We start from the raw sequence: 23,101 nt of genomic DNA, 5'->3' as shown, positions 1-23,101 counted from the left end.
AACGCGTAGGGTTTGGCCATATTATTTATTCAGGAGATTGGGTGAAGTTACAGGTGATGTGCTGTGATTTTTATTTTGTATTTTTTTATATCAGTTAAGTGCAGAGAAATACCTTTTTATTTGGAATAGAGGATGCTCTGCACCATCTTTTTTTTACTTTATTTTTAATGTGAAAGCAAGATCCATGAATCCTGAGAGATTTGTGAGTGCAGCATATTATTTCTTCGTGGCTTCACTTCCCAAACAGTGTTATACTATGTAGTTTAGCTTTTGTTCCATTATAGGTTCAGTGTATCTCAATATATTTTGTGTATAATAGATGTGTTTTAATTGGTTTCTATAGCAGGGTAATTGAAAAATAACAAAACAATAGTTGTGGAGAATTAAGAACTGAAGTACAAATGTAGGCTAAGTTAGAAACAAATTGTCTAATTTGGTGGACAAGGAGCATAAAATAAACAGATAAGAATAAAGTACTAATAATATGAGTATGAATGAATATAACCCAACTTTAAGGTGAAACATTGTACTAGCTTTAAAATTAATCTGCCATGCGAGGCTCAACTTTAAATATATCAGCTCCTAAGGCAGTAAATATGTTATCTGTCATAGTAATAAATTATTTATTTACTTGGTTTAGGAGCTGTTGTATTACTATTTACATTTACTCCCATGGCTCTGTCGGAATGTCCTTTATAACCTGCAATAGTGAGAAATGCTTGCTGGGACAATCACTGTGATACTGCTCTAGGGTTCTCCTGCTCTCCCCTGTCACTCAATCCTGGCTTAGATCTCTGCGTTACCGGTGAAGAAAGATCTGCATCGACGATTGACAGATGTAGGAGGGGACAAAAGTTATTAACTTAAAATCTATACATGTGCTGGCATTTGTAATCTTTAATATAAGTATATGTTGTTTATACCATGACAGATACTCTAAACATACTCTACTTTGAACAGTTCATTTATCTTCTCTTGAGTGTTCCTATATTTACTTTTCAGGTGTCCAGATCGGAACATGAATGCCTCAGGTTCAAGATTCACCAACATTTCGAGGTTGGAATTCTTCAGCCAGCGGCAGTCACCGTCTATGAATACTATTCCCTTGGTAATTGACGTGTTGATTCTAATTGCAAGACCAGACATGCAGAACTAATGTATAGAATGAATCTGGACATTACTCACAGCGTGGATTCTTGCCTCGGTGCTTACAACTAAAATTCCTTTTGTGTAAAAAAGTGTGGGAAATAAACCGTTGGCACCAGAAGAGCTGCCTTTTGGCGCTAGTGGCCAACCAACATGACAAGAGTATTTCTCTCTGGCCAATGCCTCATGCCTTAATGCATATTTTCCATTGCGATCTGTTTATTTATTTTGCAGTATTATTGACTATAAACCAGGTCCATGCTGATCACTGACAAACTAAGCAATGAGAGATAAATAGTTGATGCTCTGTTCTAAATTCTGTCTATAAAATCTATTATTTATAGATGACAGCCTTGTCTTCATTCCACATTCCCCCAAGCAATGTTATTTTATTTTATTTTATCCTGCAAACACATTTCAGAATCATGTGCTCTATTGCAAGACTATTTGATTTTTTTTTTTCCTTGTGTAGCTAAATTCTGCTATGTAGGACATAAGCTATTCCTTTGTCTATTATTCCAAATATATAAAAAAAAAAAAAATATTTCACAGTTTGAACAACAAGAATCAAAGCATAAGTTGCCACTATGAAAATTGTCTATGGAATATTGAGGCATTTGAAGAGCTGTGGTAGGTCCACTTTAGTGAGGGACATGGATTTTTCCGGTGGGTACAGCAAATCAAGGCTTTTTTTGCACTCGATAAACATATTCCTGTGTCTGTAGTGCACTGTGTTGTGATGCATTGTTAACATTTAGAACCTTCTACAGAACAAGAGGTTCTGGAGCTGTTGAAATGTTTCAACCAGAGACACATCTTTGACACATCTGTGATTCATATACCCTTTGCTCCTTTTCCCTCAGAAAACCGATGTACAAAGTTCTACCACCCAACAGAGGAGCAGGGAGAAATTCGGAAAATCTGTAGAGGAGCTGAATGTCACTGCATGGCAGGTAATGCCTTAACCCTTGGCTCAAATAACCTATGAAATACATTCATATTTATTAAAATACAAAGATTTCTGCTGTAATTAAACCCTGTGATCCTTTACGGTTTCTGTGTGTGATGGCTGCTACATAGATCCAAGATATGACATCATATTCTAAAGCCTTACCCCTTTCATATTTAGTCATCTATTCAGGAATAGATCTTACCTTCGTACAATTGGGTTTAGTGCTCAAATTATATTACGATCATGTCCCTCTTTAGTTATGGATAAATACCTTCCGCTCCCTCCAAAACCATTATGAACACTCATTATTCCCTTCCTGTCATCGACACTCCTTATCTCCCCTTTCCTTCCCAAATCATTCATCATTTGCTTGTCCTTGCAACACCCGCCATGTATTAGGCCTGCTCCCCCATAATAATATACCTGTCTCTAGAGGTGGACGTGCAACTCTTGGCCTGGCGGGGCATTGATAAACGAATAGCATTTTTGTGTGCATGACTCACAGATCTTAATTATCCTGTTCATCCAGAGCGTGCCATGAAATGATTTTTACAGGTGTGATAACAAATATCTCTGCATCCTCCATCAGAATGACCAGTATGGAGAGCTAAACATGCAAATAGTTGCATATTCTGTCATTGCCAATTCATGACATTGCCACCAGTGAAAAGTGGTATATGTTAATGCAGTCCACCAGAAAATATCCTATTGGATCAATCTATGTCTGCATAGTTTGTGGGCCAGTACACCACGCAGAGGCCCACACAGTGCTTCACGGGTTTTGTCTGATGACGTATTCCTGCTCTACTCTACTAACACTCGTCCCAGTGCACTTCCCACTATTTTAATTATTATTATTATGTATATAGCGTCAATAGATCCCGTAGCGCTTTACAATATTATGAGGGGGGGGGGGATTTAACTATAAATAGGACGATTACAAGAAAACTTACAGGAACAATAGGTTGAAGAGACCCTGCTAATCCAAAGAAAATTGTGTGAAGCTGCAACCAAAAAATAAAAAGTAATTCAAGTGACGGTAGGGGGCAATTTCCTTGTCCAGATCTTACTACCCCTACTACTCCTACTCCCTTAGTTTTATACCCATTTTTCTCTCATCCTCTCTGCCAGCCATCATATTTACCAATGATCGTGTTGCTGTCCTTTTTATGTCAATGTGTCCATCTCTCCATGACCAATCTTACTTTTAGACGGTCCAGGAAGTAGGCCATGTATACACCTACACAGGCCATTACATTTAAATGATATGCAGTGAGAGCCAATGTGTACCATTCCTAGAGATGACAGATGGGATACTATTTTTTTTTCCATTTGACCTTTTTTATTGACATTTTCATCAACGTAACAGGAGGAAGGGTAGGGAGAAGGAAAGAGGGAGGGGTATACATAATTTCCAGTGGTAGTGTATTCATAATTATAGTTGGATTTACATTTGTGTTTTACATTATTTGTTACACATTTGTGCATACATACAAGGTTGTAGTTAAACCTTACTTTAGCCCTGGTATAACATATCCCATGCTCCCGGTCTCTATTAGCACCCTCTGTGATGTGCTCTGGCCTACAAGTCCTAGGTACCCAAGCATCACCCAGTCGTCAGAGACCCACCTGATCTCCAGGTGCTCCAAAGTGGGATACTTTTTTGATGGAAGGCTGATGCCTTGATATTTTGAGTAGGGGCAGCTTTCTTGATGCGAGGGGGTGAGATAATGTATTCTAGATAAGGAATTGGATTTAACAGTGTTTCATTGGTGAGTAAAGCTGTGTATGATTGTTTCCAGGTGAGGATTAAAAGGACTGCTAATGAACCACTCGGGTATATACATTTTTTATTATATTTAAATTTATATATTTAATGTATGAAAGTATGATGTGTGTGTTGTTTTAAATTGTTTTTGGAGAACATTAAAATGCACACTTAGAGTTTGGTTTTAGACTGTATACTGACTGCAGCTGTACAATTATGTCAATAAAGCACTTTAAAAACTATTTTACTGCAAGACTACAAGGGTCTGGTTTTATTGACTCGGGTCAATGTCTTGAAGGGGACATACACAATTAAAACACTGAAAAACACACATAACATGTGTCGGCATTTTTCATGTGATGATGTGTTTTCTTTTAAAACCATCATAGACTTAGCAATTGATATCACAAACCAGCTCAGTCCTGGCACAGTCAAGGCACACCTTGCATTGGAGGAGGAGACATAGAAACATTGTCTCTCTTCCTCCTTTTTCTATGCTCTCTCTATGCTGGAGCACAGGTAGCCATGATGGAGGTGCCCAGTTATTGGATAGTTAAATTCAGCTGTGTGAACATCCTAAATAGATGTAGGCATAAGTAAATATGATATTAAGGATTCTGCGAAAGGACTGTTCCCATTTTCGCCAATAAAAACCATGACCAACATTAATATGTTCCTACTATAGAACGATGCAATTTAAAGAACGTCCACAGAGAGAAACTAGATTATAAAGCTCGAATGGAAGCTGCTTGCATGGCCGGAGTGGATTACGGTAAGATAACTGTGGAAACCCCCGAGAATAAGGTTGGCCACATTTTTCAATGCTTTCCCTGCCTAAGAGGATTTGTATTACATATGTAACATACAAACGAAGTGGTCCTTAGTTTCATCATTCCTTTCATATTTCTGAATGTCAGTGGTTTCTATGGCCCAAAGCACACCCTTTTGTTACACGCTCTTAACTATCTTAGTGGCATTATCCCCTCAAATTTTTCCCTTAGTTGTTCCCTTTAATCAGGGATCATGTGACATGTCCCACCAACACCAGTGGGCGCACTTCCCTATTGTTTGATTGTGGAAACTAAATTTGTGAATCATTCACCTCGCCCCCAGCAGCAGCCGTAATGAAATACCTGTTTTTCTCTACTGTTAGAGGGGAGACAAAAAGAAGCTGCACATATCCCCTCCCCCCCCCCCCCCCCCCCCCCACCTTGACCTCAGCTGATATAAAAAGCTGATCTGGCCCTTGGGAAATGACTGAATGTGATTTTATCAATTTATTTTCCATTTCACAGTATATGAGACCAAACTGGAGAAAACAGACACAACGGGAGCCTATGACATCTATACAATGATCATAACCACCGTCATCAAACTAGGTAATTATCTGGTTTACCGTGAAAATATTATAGCCAAAGGGTGAATACATTTTTTTTTTTTTAAATGTCACAAACAAATTAACTCCCATAGAGATGACCTTGGTGGTTAATATATTGATTTCCTTCCGGCATTTGAATGCTTCATAAATAAAAAATAAGTAAGAGTATGGGATACCTAGTAATGTCCTTGTATAGTGTACTGTATATAAGAAAATCCAAGAACTATATGGTTATTTTTAAAAAGATAGATTGAGTAACTTACATTGTGTTATGGGGGACTTAGTGTTGGGAGTTAAGGTTAACCTTCAATCCTAACACTAAGGTTCGTTAATCCTGGTCCAGGTATAGACTTCTAAATAGCGATCACGGCTCCTGAAGAAAAAAAAAAACTTAAATAAAGCAGAATAAAACTAGTGAACATACCGTAGATGTGATCTATGTCCATGTGAATATGTAAACAAGTAAAATATATTAAGAATCTCCAATTGCATTCAGGGGAATTAGCCAAGTCTTCATTCCATCTAAACACATTCTGTAAACAAGATCTGTAGAGAATTATAAGTAAAACCTACACCTTTGAGTGGAGCGCTAAAATATATGTGCAAAATAGGGTAAACTTACCCCACGTAACCTTGTTAGAATATTTGACTTGTGGTACATATAAAATATAAAAAATACAATATAGTGCAGATGGTATATATGATAGGATAGGATAAGTGGTGGTGAAGTAAGACACTTACATTTAAAGGAGCCTATATATAAATACTGGCTACGCAACCGAGCTTTTTTGATTTTAGGGCAGCTTCACACCTCTTACCCGCTGTAAATAAAAAAAAATCAAGGAAAAAAACTAAGGAAAAAAGGGAACCAATGTGTAGTCTGTCAGTAAAACAGGTAAAAAGGTGCAGGTAAAACAGGTAAAATGCTCACCTTGTTCATAGCCTTACAATCCTGAGTCTGAGGTGCAATGGTGTGGAGCCAAATTTGTGGGGATGGCACTAGCCATATGAAGATTCGGTAGGCTCCAGAGGACATTTAAACAAATTATCGAGGCTCATAACATTTTAGCAGATTCTTACACAGAACTGCACGCAAAAATAGATCGCCTTACTGACAAAGTGGGGGACCATGAGGATCGCGACAGGTGCAGTAACATTCGCCTCGAGGGATTCCGGAGGACATCGGCCCCCATGATCTGCCTTCATACACGAGAGAGCTCTTTCACGCTATGGTGCCAGACATACCAGATCAGGAGCTCCTCTTAGATCACATACATCGATTACCCAGGCCTAAAAACCTACTGCAAACAGCTCCCAGAGTTGTCATCACCAAACTGCATTACTTCACTACTAAAGACCAGATTATGAAGGCCTCAAGACTCCAAGTAATCCCACCTGACAGTCAAACACTCACACACTCACTGACAGACAAACACACACAGACAGACACTCACTCACATACATACACTCACTCACTGACAGACACACACGCAGGCAGACACTCACTGACAGACACACACTCACTGACATACATACACTCACTCACTGACAGACACACACACAGGCAGACACACACTCACTGACAGACACACACACAGGCAGACACTCACTGACATACATACACTCACTCATTGACAGACACACACACAGGCAGACACTCACTGACAGACACACACTTACTGACATACATACACTCACTCACTGACAGACACACACACAGGCAGACAAACACTCACTGACAGACACACACACAGGCAGACACTCACTGACATACATACACTCACTCACTGACAGACACACACACACAGACAGACACTCACTCACATACATACACTCACTCACTGACAGACACACACGCAGGCAGACACTCACTGACAGACACACACTCACTGACATACATACACTCACTCACTGACAGACACACACACAGGCAGACACACACTCACTGACAGACACACACACAGGCAGACACTCACTGACATACATACACTCACTCATTGACAGACACACACACAGGCAGACACTCACTGACAGACACACACTTACTGACATACATACACTCACTCACTGACAGACACACACACAGGCAGACAAACACTCACTGACAGACACACACTCACTGACATACATACACTCACTCACTGAATGACACTAACACACACAAACACACTCACTGACACAGACTCAGCCATCCAGCCTCCTTACCTCCCTGGGTTCCAGTGTGGGGCAGCTCCTCACTCCTCCAGCACGCTGTTTAGTATGCAGGGGCCAGAATTACGTAATATTCCGGCTCCCGGCATTCCAGAGGGTGCACAAGGGAGGAGTAGGAAGCTGCAAGAAGAGCCTCCCTCGCACGCCCACACTGCCGCCTGCCTGCCTCCTCTGGCATTCAATGGCAGAGCAGGCACCTGCCATCAGGGAAAGCAGGTGTCTGTTCTGCCATACTGAAAAATGGACAGCTTTGGGGGCGCCCTGTGACAAGGTTCCTCCGGGTGCCCCCATTTTTGGGCGCCTGGAGGATCAGCCCGGCGCTGAGCGGGGGCGGCTCTAGTGCCGCTCGCCCAGTGCTGCGGCTCAGAACAGGGGGAGCCCACCAAGAAATATCCCGGTGGGCACCCCTAGGCAAATGCTTAGTTCGCCTAATGGTGGTGAACTAAGCATTTGCCTCTCCCCTCCTCAGAGGGTGGCGCTAGAGAATACTTAATTGAACGCATTAGTGTGATGATTAGCAATAACACAATATTATGTAACTGTTATGTGTGATGCTTGGTAATCATATGTAAGCCCCTGCAGAATAATGGACACACTAAGTGGAACTTACCTTGTAACTTTACACTCTCCTGTTTTTGTATGCCACTTGCTATATGTCTTGATGTATGAACAACCTTCATCCCCATCCCTTTTTTCTTTCTGTATCCTCTCCCCTCTTCATTATGACCTATTCAAAAAATGATCACATTTATTTGTGCAGTTAAACATAAAACGGGATATAAAATAAAATGTAGCAGTATGAAAGTCCTGAATGTAGCCGAAACGTGTTTCACTCGTGTAGAGCTTCCTCAGTCAGCAGTAAGTGTGGTCCTGTGAAACTTCCATTTTTAAATCTCTTGTGGTCCCTCCCACATATATTTTAGCACTCCACTTAAAGGTGTAGGTTTTACTTATACAAGTGTATAGAGCTGCTGCTGTTTATTCACTTTAACACTTTTTTTGTACACACATCCCTCCCAAAAGGAGGTCTATCTTGTTTTGTACATATCACATTGTGTAAACAACTGGTTCTGATCAATAAATGTATTTTAAAAAATACAATGCATACAAAGCGCAAATATATAAAGCTTATACAACTGATATAGCAAGACTGTGAATTTGTAGCAGTCAATGCTGTCATTTTCTGGAGTTGTCTTTTTTTTTTTTTTAAAGAATGGGCTATGGAACTCCCTCTTTGTATATTTGAAATGTTGGGAGGTCTGTCATATGTGTATCGTTGTTTTTGTCTATGTTCACCAGGACATACATGAAATTAAGATAAATATCAATGTATCCTTCCTAGTAAAATTTCAGGGACTATTTGTCCCTGATTGCCCCAGACCCGTCCAGGCTGGCCATCCTAATCCTATTGATCCATTCTTTTATTGGCCGCAGAATTTCTGTGTCCCCCACATCCTCGTGTTTGTCATGCAGTGTGGCAGCTATAGAGGACTGTGCTTATCTCTGCACGAGTTTCTTGAAATTGGTTTCTGACCTCTATAACTCTCTCAAGTTATGACCAACAAGCAGCAGTAGGTCACTGGAGGAAGGACACCGCGGCCAGCTAGCCATTAAATAACCATGGAGCCCCTGGCTTACATAATTATCTGATTAATATGGCTGTTATGAATCAAAGACATATTACTTGATCTTCCCAGATGGCCCATGACTACTGGGGCCCAGTAGGCACTAGCCCAGTTAAGACAAAGTCCAGCCCGACATTACTGTAAGGAGCTATCTGCAGGGTTTGCATTCCCTATTGCTGGATGTGACGAAACCAATCTCGCCACATTGTATTGGAGAAGCCTGGTTGCCCGCCTGCTGCCTTTGGATTATGGACCGGCAGCTAAAGGGTTAATTTTACTGTGCAGAAGGATTTATTTCTCCCTTTCTGCACAGCAGTTCGGTAGAACAAACAGCTGTTCACCAACCTCCCCAGAGCCGTGGGAAGCCGCCCGGCGTTGTTAATTGGCCACCCAGAAGCTGGAGTGTGCTGCCAATTTACCTCCCTGAAGCTGCGGTTAATTGCCTGTTAACTGTGTGGCCGCTGTTACACTTAGCGGCCGCTAGGTGGCGCTGTTCTGGAGCTCCCCGGGCAGCCAGCACTTTTCTGCCCGGCTTTCATGCACCAAAACCGGACACTTTTCCGTGCAGGCACCGCTGAACCTCCAGCCCCTGGTTCTCATTCGTATGAATTTGGTGAATGCAGGGAAATTCGGTATTTTATGTTTTATGTGAACTGTAGTAACCCAGATAGCCTGCCATGGAGCCTGTTCGTATAATTAAAGACTTTGGCTCCATGGCAATTAAAATGTATTTGTGTGATCTGGGTGCCATTCACCTAATAATGTGCACCCAGACCTGAGCTATCTGGGGATATGTTACATGTCTGTTTTTTATGTATAAAATGTGTCTGTGTGTATTTTAAAGTGATAGTCTGTTTCTGTGTCACCATGTGCATAATGGAGTCTGGCCTTTGTCTTAGGAGATAATTGAATTACTTCATTAATTATCTCCAGGGCAGGGAGGAGGAAACCAAGATGCATGGTGGGAAAGTATTGTGGCTGTGTGTTCGAAAATGATACATGTCTGTCTGCTGTTTCAGTCTTCCGTCTGGTCCCCTAGGGGAGTGTCCACCAGGTGGGAGACCTGCATAAATACAGGGGCAGGTAGCCCTGAATAAACAGACCACTGCTTGACCATCAACACGGAGCCTTGTCTCGTTCTTGGGGGGATTCACTGTATGCTGCTGGAAGATTGATTGCTAGGAGTGTAAGCTGATGTCTGCTTTTCCTGTTCGTCTGCTAGCAGCTATTCGTGAGGTTCCAGTTTGGAGTGCTATCTTATTCCCTGGTATGCAGTTCGGGAGTTTGATGTATTCACCTATATCCAAATTCGTGAGTTTTGGTGCTTTTACAGTAGCTGTGCCTTTTTGTGAAAAGGGGATTATCGCCTAAACGGATTTTTCCCCTTTTATGCTGAAACGGTCCGTAACAATTGGTGGCAGCGGCGGGATCGTTCCTACAGCCAGAAGGACAGCTACAGGAGACACCATTGCTCTGGATTTTACAATTTGAGGGCAACGCATGTCTCAGTACAGCGACCCTGACAGCACCAGCATGGAACCAGCAGTAGAGTTCGATGAGGGTGACATGGACGAACGAGATGCAGTACGCAAAGGCATCTGGTACCAGGCACTGGGTATGGTAGAATACCAGCAGGACGGGAGATTCCCCAAGGAAGAGCAGCGGTTGCAGAAGCGAGTAGCCCTGCGGATGCCCTTCCTGGGAGAGCAGCCCCTGGAGGAATGGGTGAGGGAATTGGAACACCTAGTATGGCAGGAAATATGGCTGGAGGATGCCTACCAGGCGCTCTGGTGGTATGGGGGACAGTACCTGCCCTGGACAGCCGAGCATGACAAGCCAGAGGGAGACGAGTTTGATGGTCCTGGCTTGTTATGGGAGACTTTTGCAGAGCCTGAGTTTGGGAGCGCTACACAAACCCGGTTCCAGGATCTCTTTGAGTGGAGGGAGAGCAGGTATGACTGGGACGACACTCATAAGATTGAGCAAGACCTGGTCCACCTGGTGACCCGGGAGATGGAGCTGGAACAGGGCTACCAAAATCTGTTCTACTCCAGTGGGAAGGCTCAGCAGGGAAGCGCAGACCCAGATCCAGACCCCTTCAGCTGGGAAGATATTGTACAGTTTTACTGGGAAGAACCCCAGGTGGCCAGTGGAGATGGGACCGAGGTCTCTCCACCGGTCCTGCAGGGAATTGGGAGCCCAGTCTCCATTCCCCAGCGGCAGTGTAAAGTGCAGGGAGAGGAGAGCAGTGTTTTCCCTCCTCAGCGGCAGGCTGAGTTACAGGGGGCAGAGGTAGTTGTTCCTGCCCCCCAGCAGCAGAGTGATATGCCAGGAAGGCAGTGTGAAGTGCAGGGAGCGGAGAACAGCGTCCTCCCTCCCCAGCGGCAGGCTGAGTTACAGGGGGCAGAGGTAGTTGTTCCTGCCCCCCAGCAGCATAGTGGTATGCCAGGAAGGCAGTGGGAAATACAGGGAGAGGAGAGCAGTGTCCTCCCTCCCCAGCGGCAGCGTGATTTTTCGGGAATTGGGAGCCCAGTCTCCATTCCCCAGCGGCAGTGTGATGTGCCGGGAATTGGGAGCCCAGTCTCCATTCTCCAGCGGCAGTGTTATTTGCCGGGAATTGGGAGCCCAGTCTCCAGTCCCCAGCGGCAGAGTATCCAGCAGGGAATAGAGAGCCCAGCCTCCTTTCCCCAGCAGCAGGACTCTGTATTGGGAGGAGAGACAGTCGGTCTCCCTCCGCAAAGACTGGAAGTATGTATGGGAGAGGAGATTGTTACCACCTCTCCCCAGCGGCGGATCATTAATGGGCAGAGTGTTATATCGGGAGAGGAGCTTGTTACTCCCTCTCCCCAGCGGCAGCTTAATGTACCAGGGGGAGACTGTAAACCCCCCACCGGTGCAGATGGGACCGTGGTCTCTGCACTCACCACACAGGGGGTAGGGACGGTCGGTCCTACCCCCCCACGACAGAGCTGTGTATCCAAGGGGGAGACAGTCCGTCTCCAGCAACCAGGCTCCAACCAGACTACTCCGGTGGTAGTGCTGGCACCAGGACAGAGTACCGCTGGTCTCTGCCCACTCAGCAACCCACCAAGGCAGCCTACCGGTCCCCCACACAGCCGTGGTGAGGCACCTGGACATGGACAAGATTCTCCTCTACCCAGTTGTAGTAACCATTTATTGTGGGTGTGCTGTACTGTTTGTTCTGCTTTGTGGGTGGGCTGCTGGACTAACAAGGGCACTGACCGGCAGGAGGTCAGGTACCCTGTTAGTCTTTTTGGAAAGGGGGAGAGATGTGACGAAACCAATCTCGCCACATTGTATTGGAGAAGCCTGGTTGCCCGCCTGCTGCCTTTGGATTATGGACCGGCAGCTAAAGGGTTAATTTTACTGTGCAGAAGGATTTATTTCTCCCTTTCTGCACAGCAGTTCGGTAGATTCTATCTACCGAACAAACAGCGGTTCACCAACCTCCCCAGAGCCGTGGGAAGCCGGCCGGCGTTGTTAATTGGCCACCCAGAAGCTGGAGTGTGCTGCCAATTTACCTCCCTGAAGCTGCGGTTAATTGCCTGTTAACTGTGTGGCCGCTGTTACACGTTTTCTGGAGCTCCCCGGGCAGCCAGCACTTTTCTGCCCGGCTTTCATGCACCAAAATCGGACACTTTTCCGTGCAGGCACCGCTGAACCTCCAGCCCCTGGTTCTCATTCGTATGAATTTGGTGAATGCAGGGAAATTCGGTATTTTATGTTTTATGTGAACTGTAGTAACCCAGATAGCCTGCCATGGAGCCTGTTCGTATAATTAAAGACTTTGGCTCCATGGCAATTAAAATGTATTTGTGTGATCTGGGTGCCATTCACCTAATAATGTGCACCCAGACCTGAGCTATCTGGGGATATGTTACATGTCTGTGTTTTATGTATAAAATGTGTCTGTGTGTATTTTAAAGTGATAGTCTGTTTCTGTGTCACCATGTGCATAATGGAGTCTGGCCTTTGTCTTAGGAGATAATTGAATTACTTCATTAATTATCTCCAGGGCAGGGAGGAGGAAACCAAGATGCATGGTGGGAAAGTATTGTGGCTGTGTGTTCGAAAATGATACATGTCTGTCTGCTGTTTCAGTCTTCCATCTGGTCCCCTAGGGGAGTGTCCACCAGGTGGGAGACCTGCATAAATACAGGGGCAGGTAGCCCTGAATAAACAGACCACTGCTTGACCTTCAACACGGAGACTTGTCTCGTTCTTGGGGGGATTCACTGTATGCTGCTGGAAGATTGATTGCTAGGAGTGTAAGCTGATGTCTGCTTTTCCTGTTCGTCTGCTAGCAGCTATTCCTGAGGTTCCAGTTTGGAGTGCTATCTTATTCCCTGGTATGCAGTTCGGGAGTTTGATGTATTCACCTATATCCAAATTCGTGAGTTTTGGTGCTTTTACAGTAGCTGTGCCTTTTTGTGAAAAGGGGATTATCGCCTAAACGGAATTTTTCCCCTTTTATGCTGAAACGGTCCGTAACACTGTCCAGTAAACAATACTAGTGGATCTAGCAGACATACTGGAAAAGTTATGTGCTTCTAGTTAATGTTTATTTTTATTGTATCTTTATTGTATACATTGTATATAAGGCCTTTGCCTTTCCATCCACTGAGTTACTGAACAAGTATTGATCTACAAATCTCAAACAAACCAACTGAAAACATAGACGGCTGAGAGAATATATACAAATGTGGGTCCTTAACCTAAAATTTAAATTTACATTGAAACCTAAACATTCCACACATTGGTGAATAGCCCTGTAAACATTCCACACATTGGTGAATAACCCTGTAAACATTCCACACGTTGGCGAATAACCCTGTAAACATTCCACACTGGTGAAGAACCCTGTAAACATCCCACACATTGGTGAAGAACCCTGTAAACACCCCACATATTGGTGAAGAACCCTGTAAACATCCCACACATTGGTGAAGAACCCTGTAAACATCCCACATATTGGTGAAGAACCCTGTAAACATCCCACACATTGGTGAAGAACCCTGTAAACATCCCACACATTGGTGAAGAACCCTGTAAACATTCCACACATTGGTGAAGAACCCTGTAAACATCCCACACATTGGTGAAGAACCCTGTAAACATTCCACACATTGGCGAATAACCCTGTAAACATTCCACACATTGGTGAATTACCTGATAGTGAATATTGAACCTGCCCATGTGTAGGGAAAAGCCTGCTAATTTCCATGACCTATCGATGGATGAAATGAGCCGAACCACTCCTCCGTATGGTCTGAACCCCAAATAGATTGTCCCTTTAGATTATCATCCACGAGCCTGAGAGTTTCACTGTTTTACGTGAACCTGATTCAATTGTAACAAAACAAGCAAAAGGAGTAAGCTTTGCTTCTAATTCTGCTTAATGCCAATCTTTCCATCCATTGCTATATCCAGATCCCAGACACCCACAAATCCTTTATTTTCAATCCCACAGGTACAGATGAATTAAAAGAAGGCAGCAGGAGAGACTTTTTCAGTCATCGGGGCTGCAGAGACTCCTTGAAATTGAACCTTGGTCGTACCTACATTCTATGGGGGCGCAGTGAGGATATATGGGAAATGAAAAATCAGTGAGTATCGTCAGGATATTGTTTAATTATTACATCATTGCTACCCTGTCTTAAATGTAGTACTTTGTGTAGAGTGTTAATATTATCAGAAAACACCATATCACATCCTCCTAACACAGAGATACGGGACACATCCCTCTCACCCAGTGGCGGATCCAGGGGGGGGGCAACGGGGCAATTGCCCCCCCCCCCCGAGATTCTCCCCTGCCGGCTAATGCAGGGCTGACATTGCCCAAGTGCCAGCCCTGCAATGTGCCTGCGGACCGGGGAGGGAGAACAGTGATCTCCCTCCCCGGTCCGCAGGCACATTACTGACAGCCGACCGGCAGGGGAGGGAGAGAGGACCCGGGAGCTATTAGATTTGTAGCGTTGCCGCGGTTACCACTCCAAATCTCGCGAGAGTGAACTCTAGCCCTGGAGCGCGGGCTAGAGTTCAGTCCTACCACTGGGACCACCAATGAACCCCACTGGACCACCAGGGAAAGAAAGATGTCCCCCTTCCTCCCAGTAAAGGTAAGAAGGGAGGGGGGACATAACATTTATTTAATTAAATTAAAAAAAAAACACACACACATTAAAAAAAAATCCTTCTTATCACACACACACATTGCCCCTGCCCCCCATACACACACATTGCCCCTGCCCCCCATACACACACACACACACACACATTGCCCCTGCCCCCCATACACACACACATTGCCCCTGCCCCCCATACACACACACATTGCCCCTGCCCCCCATACACACACATTGCCCCTGCCCCCCATACACACACACACACACATTGCCCCTGCCCCCCATACACACATTGCCCCTGCCCCCCATATACACACACATTGCCCCTGCCCCCCATACACACACACATTGCCCCTGCCCCCCATATACACACACATTGCCCCTGCCCCCCATATACACACACATTGCCCCTGCCCCCCATATACACACACATTGCCCCTGCCCCCCATATACACACACATTGCCCCTGCCCCCCATACACACACACACACACACATTGCCCCTGCCCCCCATATACACACACATTGCCCCTGCCCCCCATATACACACACATTGCCCCTGCCCCCCATATACACACACATTGCCCCTGCCCCCCATACACACACTCATTGCCCCTGCCCCCCATACACACACACATTGCCCCTGCCCCCCATACACACACACACATTGCCCCTGCCCCCCATACACACACACATTGCCCCTGCCCCCCATATACACACACATTGCCCCTGCCCCCCATACATACACACATTGCCCCTGCCCCCCATATACACACACATACACATTGCCCCTGCCCCCATACATACACACATTGCCCCTGCCCCCCATATACACACACATTGCCCCTGCCCCCATATACACACATTGCCCCTGCCCCCCATAAACACATTGCCCCCATATACACATACACTGCCCCCCATACACACACATTGCCCCTACATACACACACTGCCCCCATAAACACATTGCCCCCACACACATACATTGCCCCACACATACACTGCAATACACACACACACTGTAACTGTCACACACACATACTGATCCACACACACACTGCACCCCTGACATATACTGCCGCCCTCACGTACACACTGCAACCTTCACACACACACTGCTAATACACTGTCCCCCTCACACACACACACACACTGCACCCCTCACACATTGCACCACTCACACATTCCACTGCTCCTCTGCCCTACTACAGCCCCATTTCCCAGAGGACCTCAGGTAAGTTGTCAAACAGTTCTTAAACAGTTTGACTACTTACTCTGGGAGGGGGTCTTGGCATTATTGGCACTATAACCACTACACTGAGCTGTAGTGGTTATTGTGTCTGGATTATTTATTTAAATAATCTACAAGTGCCCCTCCCGAGATCAGGCTCTGGATCCGCCACTGCTCTCACCTCCTCCTAACACAGAGATACGGGACACGTCCCTCTCACCTCCTCCTAACACAGAGATACGGGACACATCCCTCTCACCTCCTCCTAACACAGAGATACGGGACACATCCCTCTCACCTCCTCCTAACACAGAGATACGGGACACGTCCCTCTCACCTCCTCCTAATACACAGACACCGGGACACATCCCTCTCACCTCCTCCTAATACACAGACACCGGGACACATCCCTCTCACCTCCTCCTAATGCATAGACACCGGGACACATCCCTCTCACCTCCTCCTAATGCATAGACACCGGGACACATCCCTCTCACCTCCTCCTAATACACAGACACCGGGACACATCCCTCTCACCTCCTCCTAATGCATAGACACCGGGACACATCCCTCTCACCTCCTCCTAATACACAGACACCGGGACACAAACCTCTCACCTCCTCCTAATACACAGACACCGGAACATATCCCTCTCACCTCCTCCTAATCCACAGACACCTGGACACATCCCTCTCACCTCCTCCTAACACAGAGATACACATCCCTCTCACCTGGACACATCCCTCTCACCTCCTCCTAACACAGAGATACGGGACACGTCCCTCTCACCTCCTCCTAATACACAGACACCGGGACACATCCCTCTCACCTCCTCCTAATACACAGACACCGGGACACATCCCTCTCACCTCCTCCTAATACACAGACACCGGGACACATCCCTCTCACCTCCTCCTAATACACAGACACCGGGACACATCCCTCTCACCTCCTCCTAATGCATAGACACCGGGACACATCCCTCTCACCTCCTCCTAATACACAGACACCGGGACACAAACCTCTCACCTCCTCCTAATACACAGACACCGGAACATATCCCTCTCACCTCCTCCTAATCCACAGACACCTGGACACATCCCTCTCACCTCCTCCTAATACACAGACACCGGAACATATCCCTCTCACCTCCTCCTAATCCACAGACACCTGGACACATCCCTCTCACCTCCTCCTAATACACAGACACCGGGACACATCCCTCTCACCTCATCTAAAAAAAAGAGTTAGGAGATGGGAGGAATGACACGGTTAAGCTGTAGAGAAAATAAGTATAAGTTATACTATTTGTATGTATGTGCGTGTGTCTATGTGTGTTATTAGTGTTGATTTATGTCTGTTTGCATATATCTACAGGTGTCCATGCTTATGGATATCTATGGATGTATGCAATTGTGTGTCTCTGTGTGCAAGCTATGTGTGTCTGTGTGTTTATATTTGTAAGCTAGTTTGCATATGTGTACACGTGTGTGTCCTTCTATGTGTTCTATTGTGCATCTTTGTATTTATACTAGTCTGCTTCTGTGTACTGGTTTGTGTCTACATACATGTGTATGTGTGTTCTAGTGTGTGTATTTGTGTAAGTGTGTTAGGCTCATATATGGCAATTTATGAATGAGTCTGTGTAACTTGTGAGGAGGGCATGCTACTAGTTTTAAAGTCTGTGATTATATATTTATGTAATGTTTGTAAGAGGCAAGTCATGTTAGCGTGAATGGAAGGCAGCAAAAATATAAAAGCCAAAAATAATTGGCTAGGAGAGTTATTTTTGTAAAAAATAAATTAAATCCATCCACATGTGCAAAATGAGTTCATGGGAAAAGGAAGGAGTTTCAGAAAAACAAAATGACCAAAAAGTAATAAAGAAAAATGTTCTTAAAGTGTATAATTAACAGCTGCAAATAAAAAAACAATATCCGTCTTTGTGGCAAACACATTCTTAATTTAATGTGACCAGCTTTTGTTAAATTGTATCCTGCTGTAGTCCCTCTGCAGTCTCTGTGATTGCTCTCGGGAAGTGATGAACACTCACGTCATATCACTGTTCTGCTAAGTATTTGGCTGGAGAGGGTGAGGGGGGTTTAGTTGCACTTACACCACATTATTTCAGATATGCAGATTTACACAAATATTTTCTAGCCATAACATTTTTCATGTAATTAGCTGAAGAACTGGAATCAGCAGCTAATGAAAATCCACATATTTCTTGCTTTTTTTTTTTTATTTTACGTTTTTTTACAAAAGGCAACCGAAATGCATATTTGTAGACTACTGTTTGAATGTGCCAAAGTCCTAATGTCATACAAATCCCAGAAATTTGGGTCATTGTGAAATGATATCGCATCTGAACTGATCCTATAAATGCAGGGAGCCACTTGCTCTACCAGCTGTGGCCTAGGATGTTTTGCCAGCGCATATTTTTTTGCTGTCTTTTTAGGTGGTCACAGTTGAGGCAAGCATAGAAATGGTGTTTAACCCTTCAGTTACCAATCACTTTCAGGATTACTTATTAAATTGCAAATTCAAAGTGAATTTTCATTTTAAAGGGTCACTCCAGACCAACAGAACAACTTTAGCTTGCTGAAAAGCTTAATGTCTGAAGAATGTGTCCTCTTTTTTTTTTCATTTTGCAAACAGTGCAGATTTCAATAGAAATATACACTTTTATAAATTTGCCTGGTTACACCCCCTTGGCTTTCAAGCAGACAACAGGTAATGTTACTTCCTGGTTTTGTTAGCTCAATGCAGCTGACCTCAAGAGGCAGCAAATGCCCAGAGCACCTGACTTAGAAACACTTCTCATTGAGCTGCATAAGGAAGTCTGTTATTGGACAGCCACAGAAAGTATAGGAGGGGTTAAAATGGAAGAGCTTGTAAAGGAAGCTTATTTTAAATATACCCCAATGAAAAAAATGCATCAGTAAATGCAGGCAAGTTTTTATTTGGGGTGTAACTGCTAATCAGTGATTTTTTATTTATTTTGTATTTGAGCAGTGGAGTGTCCCTTTAAGGCCACAATAGCCAAATTGGAAAAATTCTCTAAGTTAGCTATGTTTTAAATTCAGCTATTTTGGCCTAATATTTTAAACACTTTGAAATCACTTTGATACTCACTTTTGTAAATAACTCTGCAAATCTACCCACTACACTGACCTCTTATCTTAACACTAATATCTTTAAATGGACACTATGGTCACCAGAAAAACTACAGGGTAATTTAGTTGTTCAGGTATCTAAAGCTTGTCCATGTATGCTTTTTAATGTAAACACTGCCTAGTAACACCTCTAGTGGTAGTCACTCAGACGACCACTAGATGTGCTTCCTGGGCCTGTGCTGCACAATGTGCAGCACTAGCGTTCAGTGTTTCCAAACTCTGCATGGAGACACTGAATGCTCCTCATAGAGATGCATTGATTCCATGCATCTCTATGAGGAGATGCTGATTGTCGCAGCAAGTAATTTTGCCGCACAGGCACAATAGCCACCCAATGCTTTCCTATTGGGAAGCATTGGATCAGCTGAGAGCATCAAGTTTAATGATCTCAGCCACGGAGGTGAAGCGCAGCAGGGCCAGGTGCAGCTATACCGTAGTGGTGCTGGGAAAAAAGGTCAATAAAATCTAATTTTATCATTAAGGAGAGGGAGGCTGGGGACATAAACAGTGCTTTGAAAACTATAGTGTTCCTTTTAAACTGTAGCCCTGACCATCAATATTTAATATCTCTAAACCTAACCTTAAATCCTAAATTCTACCTAAACCTTCACCCTAATGCCTCCTAACCCGTAATTACGTACTATTTCCCACAGTCAGCACATCATTGCTGCACTCCAACATTGGTATGGTTTTATACCCCAACACTGGAATCTTCACATCTCCTTTATTTATCTAATAAAGAAAAATAACAAACACCAGAAACAATGGGACTTTCTCGTGAGGCCTGACAAGTGTGGACAAGCTAGGTGTGAATAAGATGGTTAGAAGTGACACGTGAAAAGGAAGAATGTACCTGTTTGAGCGAATACATGCAGGAACACAAATGTATCTGTATCTATATAACCAGTGTATTAATCTTCTTTAGGAAATCCTATGTAATCAATGGCGGGACTTGGATTGAGGAAATACCAACGAATGAAGAATGTGCAAAGTCAAAATCGAACTACTGTGAAGAAATCTTCAAGTTCAGTGACACGTTGGTCCTGACTGGTTGCATGACCTAAGTGCTGCTATGTTAAATCGGATGTTGGTCATTCTACAGCTTGGATCATGCATTAAATCCCACAGTCACATAGTGATCTTTTATTTCATGGCACGGGCAAACCTGCCCAATGAGGTTTAAAGAATGAAACATGAGACATTGTATGTAGCGATCATACTTGTATATAACTTTATATTTTAGAATAACGTGCGATTAGCACAGAATAAATGGGGAGCGGTGATTGTACAGGCAAAGTGCTCTCTGTTATATTGCGGAAATGGATGACATTCTTTTAAGAACCTGAAGTTGTCTGTAATCCAGACTTAAACCAGATCAAACCACTTGTGCTTTATTTTTACTCTATAAATAAACTCTTAGTTTACCAAGGTCTTATTTTATTCCTATCGGTCTCTGTGGTAATTCAATTCGTATTTTAATGTAGCCAGCTCGTATTAAATGGTATCTTGCTGTAATATATGGCGAGCCTTTAGCAATTCAGCGCAAGTGAGAATTCATCTCTCTGAATGCGCTCAGCTTATAATTGCACATGTCATATTACTGTTCTGCTAAGTTTCTTGCCGGAGCAGTTGAGGGGGGGGGCTAGTTACACCTACATTACTTCATTGCCTCGTCAAATCAACTGCTTCATAGTAAGGAGAAATAACAACATGTGGCAGAGAGAATTGAAAGGTTTCCAACCAGTTCGTTCCACCGCAGTCCCAGCTGACCAGACTACGATATATATTTTTGAAAGTAAGTTTTTTTTATTTAGAAAGTCTTGTGAGAGAACCACTCTTTCACAAAATACAAAATGTTCACATAGATATACAGTGGAACCTCGGTTCTGGAATGCTCCCCTACTCAAACTATTCTGTATTCGAAGAAAATATTTGAGAAAAAAATGTCTCGGTTTTAGAACAAAACTCGGTATAAGAACAAAATCACACAGCATTAACCTTGTTGGTACCGTTTTGGAACCTCGTTGGTACGACGCATCGGCCTCTTAGCATTAGACAAAGCGAACCGAGATCCATTCTGTCAGCGAATAGAGCTCCATTCTGTCGGCAAACAGAGCTGAGAGGTAAAGTGAAGTTAAATTTTTATTTCATTTACATTGTGTTTATTGTTTTTCTGTATGGTTTTATGCATTTAAGATTTTATTAAACTGTAAAGTGTGTGTTAAAATGCTGTACTTTTGAGTGTCTGGAACAGATTGATTGAATTTACATTAATTCTTATGGAGAATTTTGATTCGGCTTTAGAACAAATCTGTTCTCATACAGCCTTCTGGAACGGATTAAATTCGAGTTCCGAGGCTCCACTGTAATATCGAACTGGCATTACATAATACAAATAGAAGTATAAGTCGACATTCTAATTTCTAAAAACAATACCACACAAGTGTTCTCCATATGCAGCATATACAGTGTTACAATTAAAGGCTTAGTCCGGGCACCTAGAATACTTCAGTGACTTAAAATGGTCATGGTGCCTGGAGTCTGTATGTGCGGCGTTTCGCCATGAAAAGCTGCGCATACAAAAAAAAGATTAACTCCTCAAGAAACCACATGAAACAATTAACCAGTGTCGTTATATAAAAGGAGGGTGAAAGCAGAGGGAGGCGGGGAACAGATTATGCAAAGTGTGAGATAAATGTCGCAGTGGCTTGCGGCCCGTTACATCTTCAGATTAGTGCCAAGCTGTGTATTCCAGGAAAAAAAATGTTGTGGAATTTCAAAGGAGGAATCTACAGTGGACACTAAAGTGGAAACATGTTCATAGAAATGATTTAGAAATTGTTGTATTATTTTTTCATTTGATTCTATGTTTCATTGGTTGGCATGATAGATAAAAGACAGTCAGACAGTGAGCCCGTCCATTTCATCTTTTTGGATTTTCAACATTAGTTTTTCCACACAATACCAATAAACTTCAGTTTCCATTGAAAGTGTAGTCATACACATCGTCATCTTTTCCAGTCTATATAAAGTCAGCTCGGCTTGAAACTCCATTTCAAATTTCAGTTCCCTTTTTTCATTTCATTTCCTTTTTTTTTTTTTTGTTCTCTCCCAAATCCAATGCTATAACACATCTAGTTCCCTGCAAGTTCCAACGCAGTTAAATAAACATTTTTGCAAATCGGGCAAAAATAACACTTCGCACTCATATGCATTCTTTATATTATTTTTCTTGGTTGGCTGCTATTTTGATTTTTGACAGTTCGTACATAATTATTCCCTTATAATACAGTCTAATATATTGTGTATGGTAATAAATACTGTTATTTGTTTATGTTCTGAGGAGCTGAACACAATAACATATGAACTATGATGGGCTTACTCAAGCAATGTAAATTGTGACCAAGCATGCTCAAGCCGCACTGGCACCTGGTGCAAGACTCAAGAGAGATGAGATTACATTGTTTCT

General features: G+C 43.5%; 1 protein-coding gene across 2 annotated transcripts in view; it reads left to right on the top strand.

Annotated features, from left to right (window-relative positions):
* The window catches only part of LOC134603560 (complement C3-like), a 104,592-nt gene extending 83,532 nt beyond the window's left edge, over nucleotides 1-21,060 (top strand). For both annotated transcript variants that reach the window (XM_063449652.1, XM_063449651.1), the window contains 6 exons: nucleotides 1,003-1,108; nucleotides 2,010-2,099; nucleotides 4,552-4,638; nucleotides 5,162-5,245; nucleotides 14,572-14,707; nucleotides 20,558-21,060. In XM_063449652.1, the coding sequence (XP_063305722.1) occupies nucleotides 1,003-1,108; nucleotides 2,010-2,099; nucleotides 4,552-4,638; nucleotides 5,162-5,245; nucleotides 14,572-14,707; nucleotides 20,558-20,696 (642 nt within the window). In that variant the 3' untranslated portion in view covers nucleotides 20,697-21,060. The remainder of the gene's footprint in view (nucleotides 1-1,002; nucleotides 1,109-2,009; nucleotides 2,100-4,551; nucleotides 4,639-5,161; nucleotides 5,246-14,571; nucleotides 14,708-20,557) is intronic.
* Nucleotides 21,061-23,101: the final 2,041 nt, after the last annotated feature.

Source organism: Pelobates fuscus, chromosome 3 (genome assembly GCF_036172605.1).
Source record: "Pelobates fuscus isolate aPelFus1 chromosome 3, aPelFus1.pri, whole genome shotgun sequence".
NCBI lineage: Eukaryota > Metazoa > Chordata > Amphibia > Anura > Pelobatidae > Pelobates > Pelobates fuscus.
This window is presented reverse-complemented; position numbering and strand designations above follow the sequence as displayed.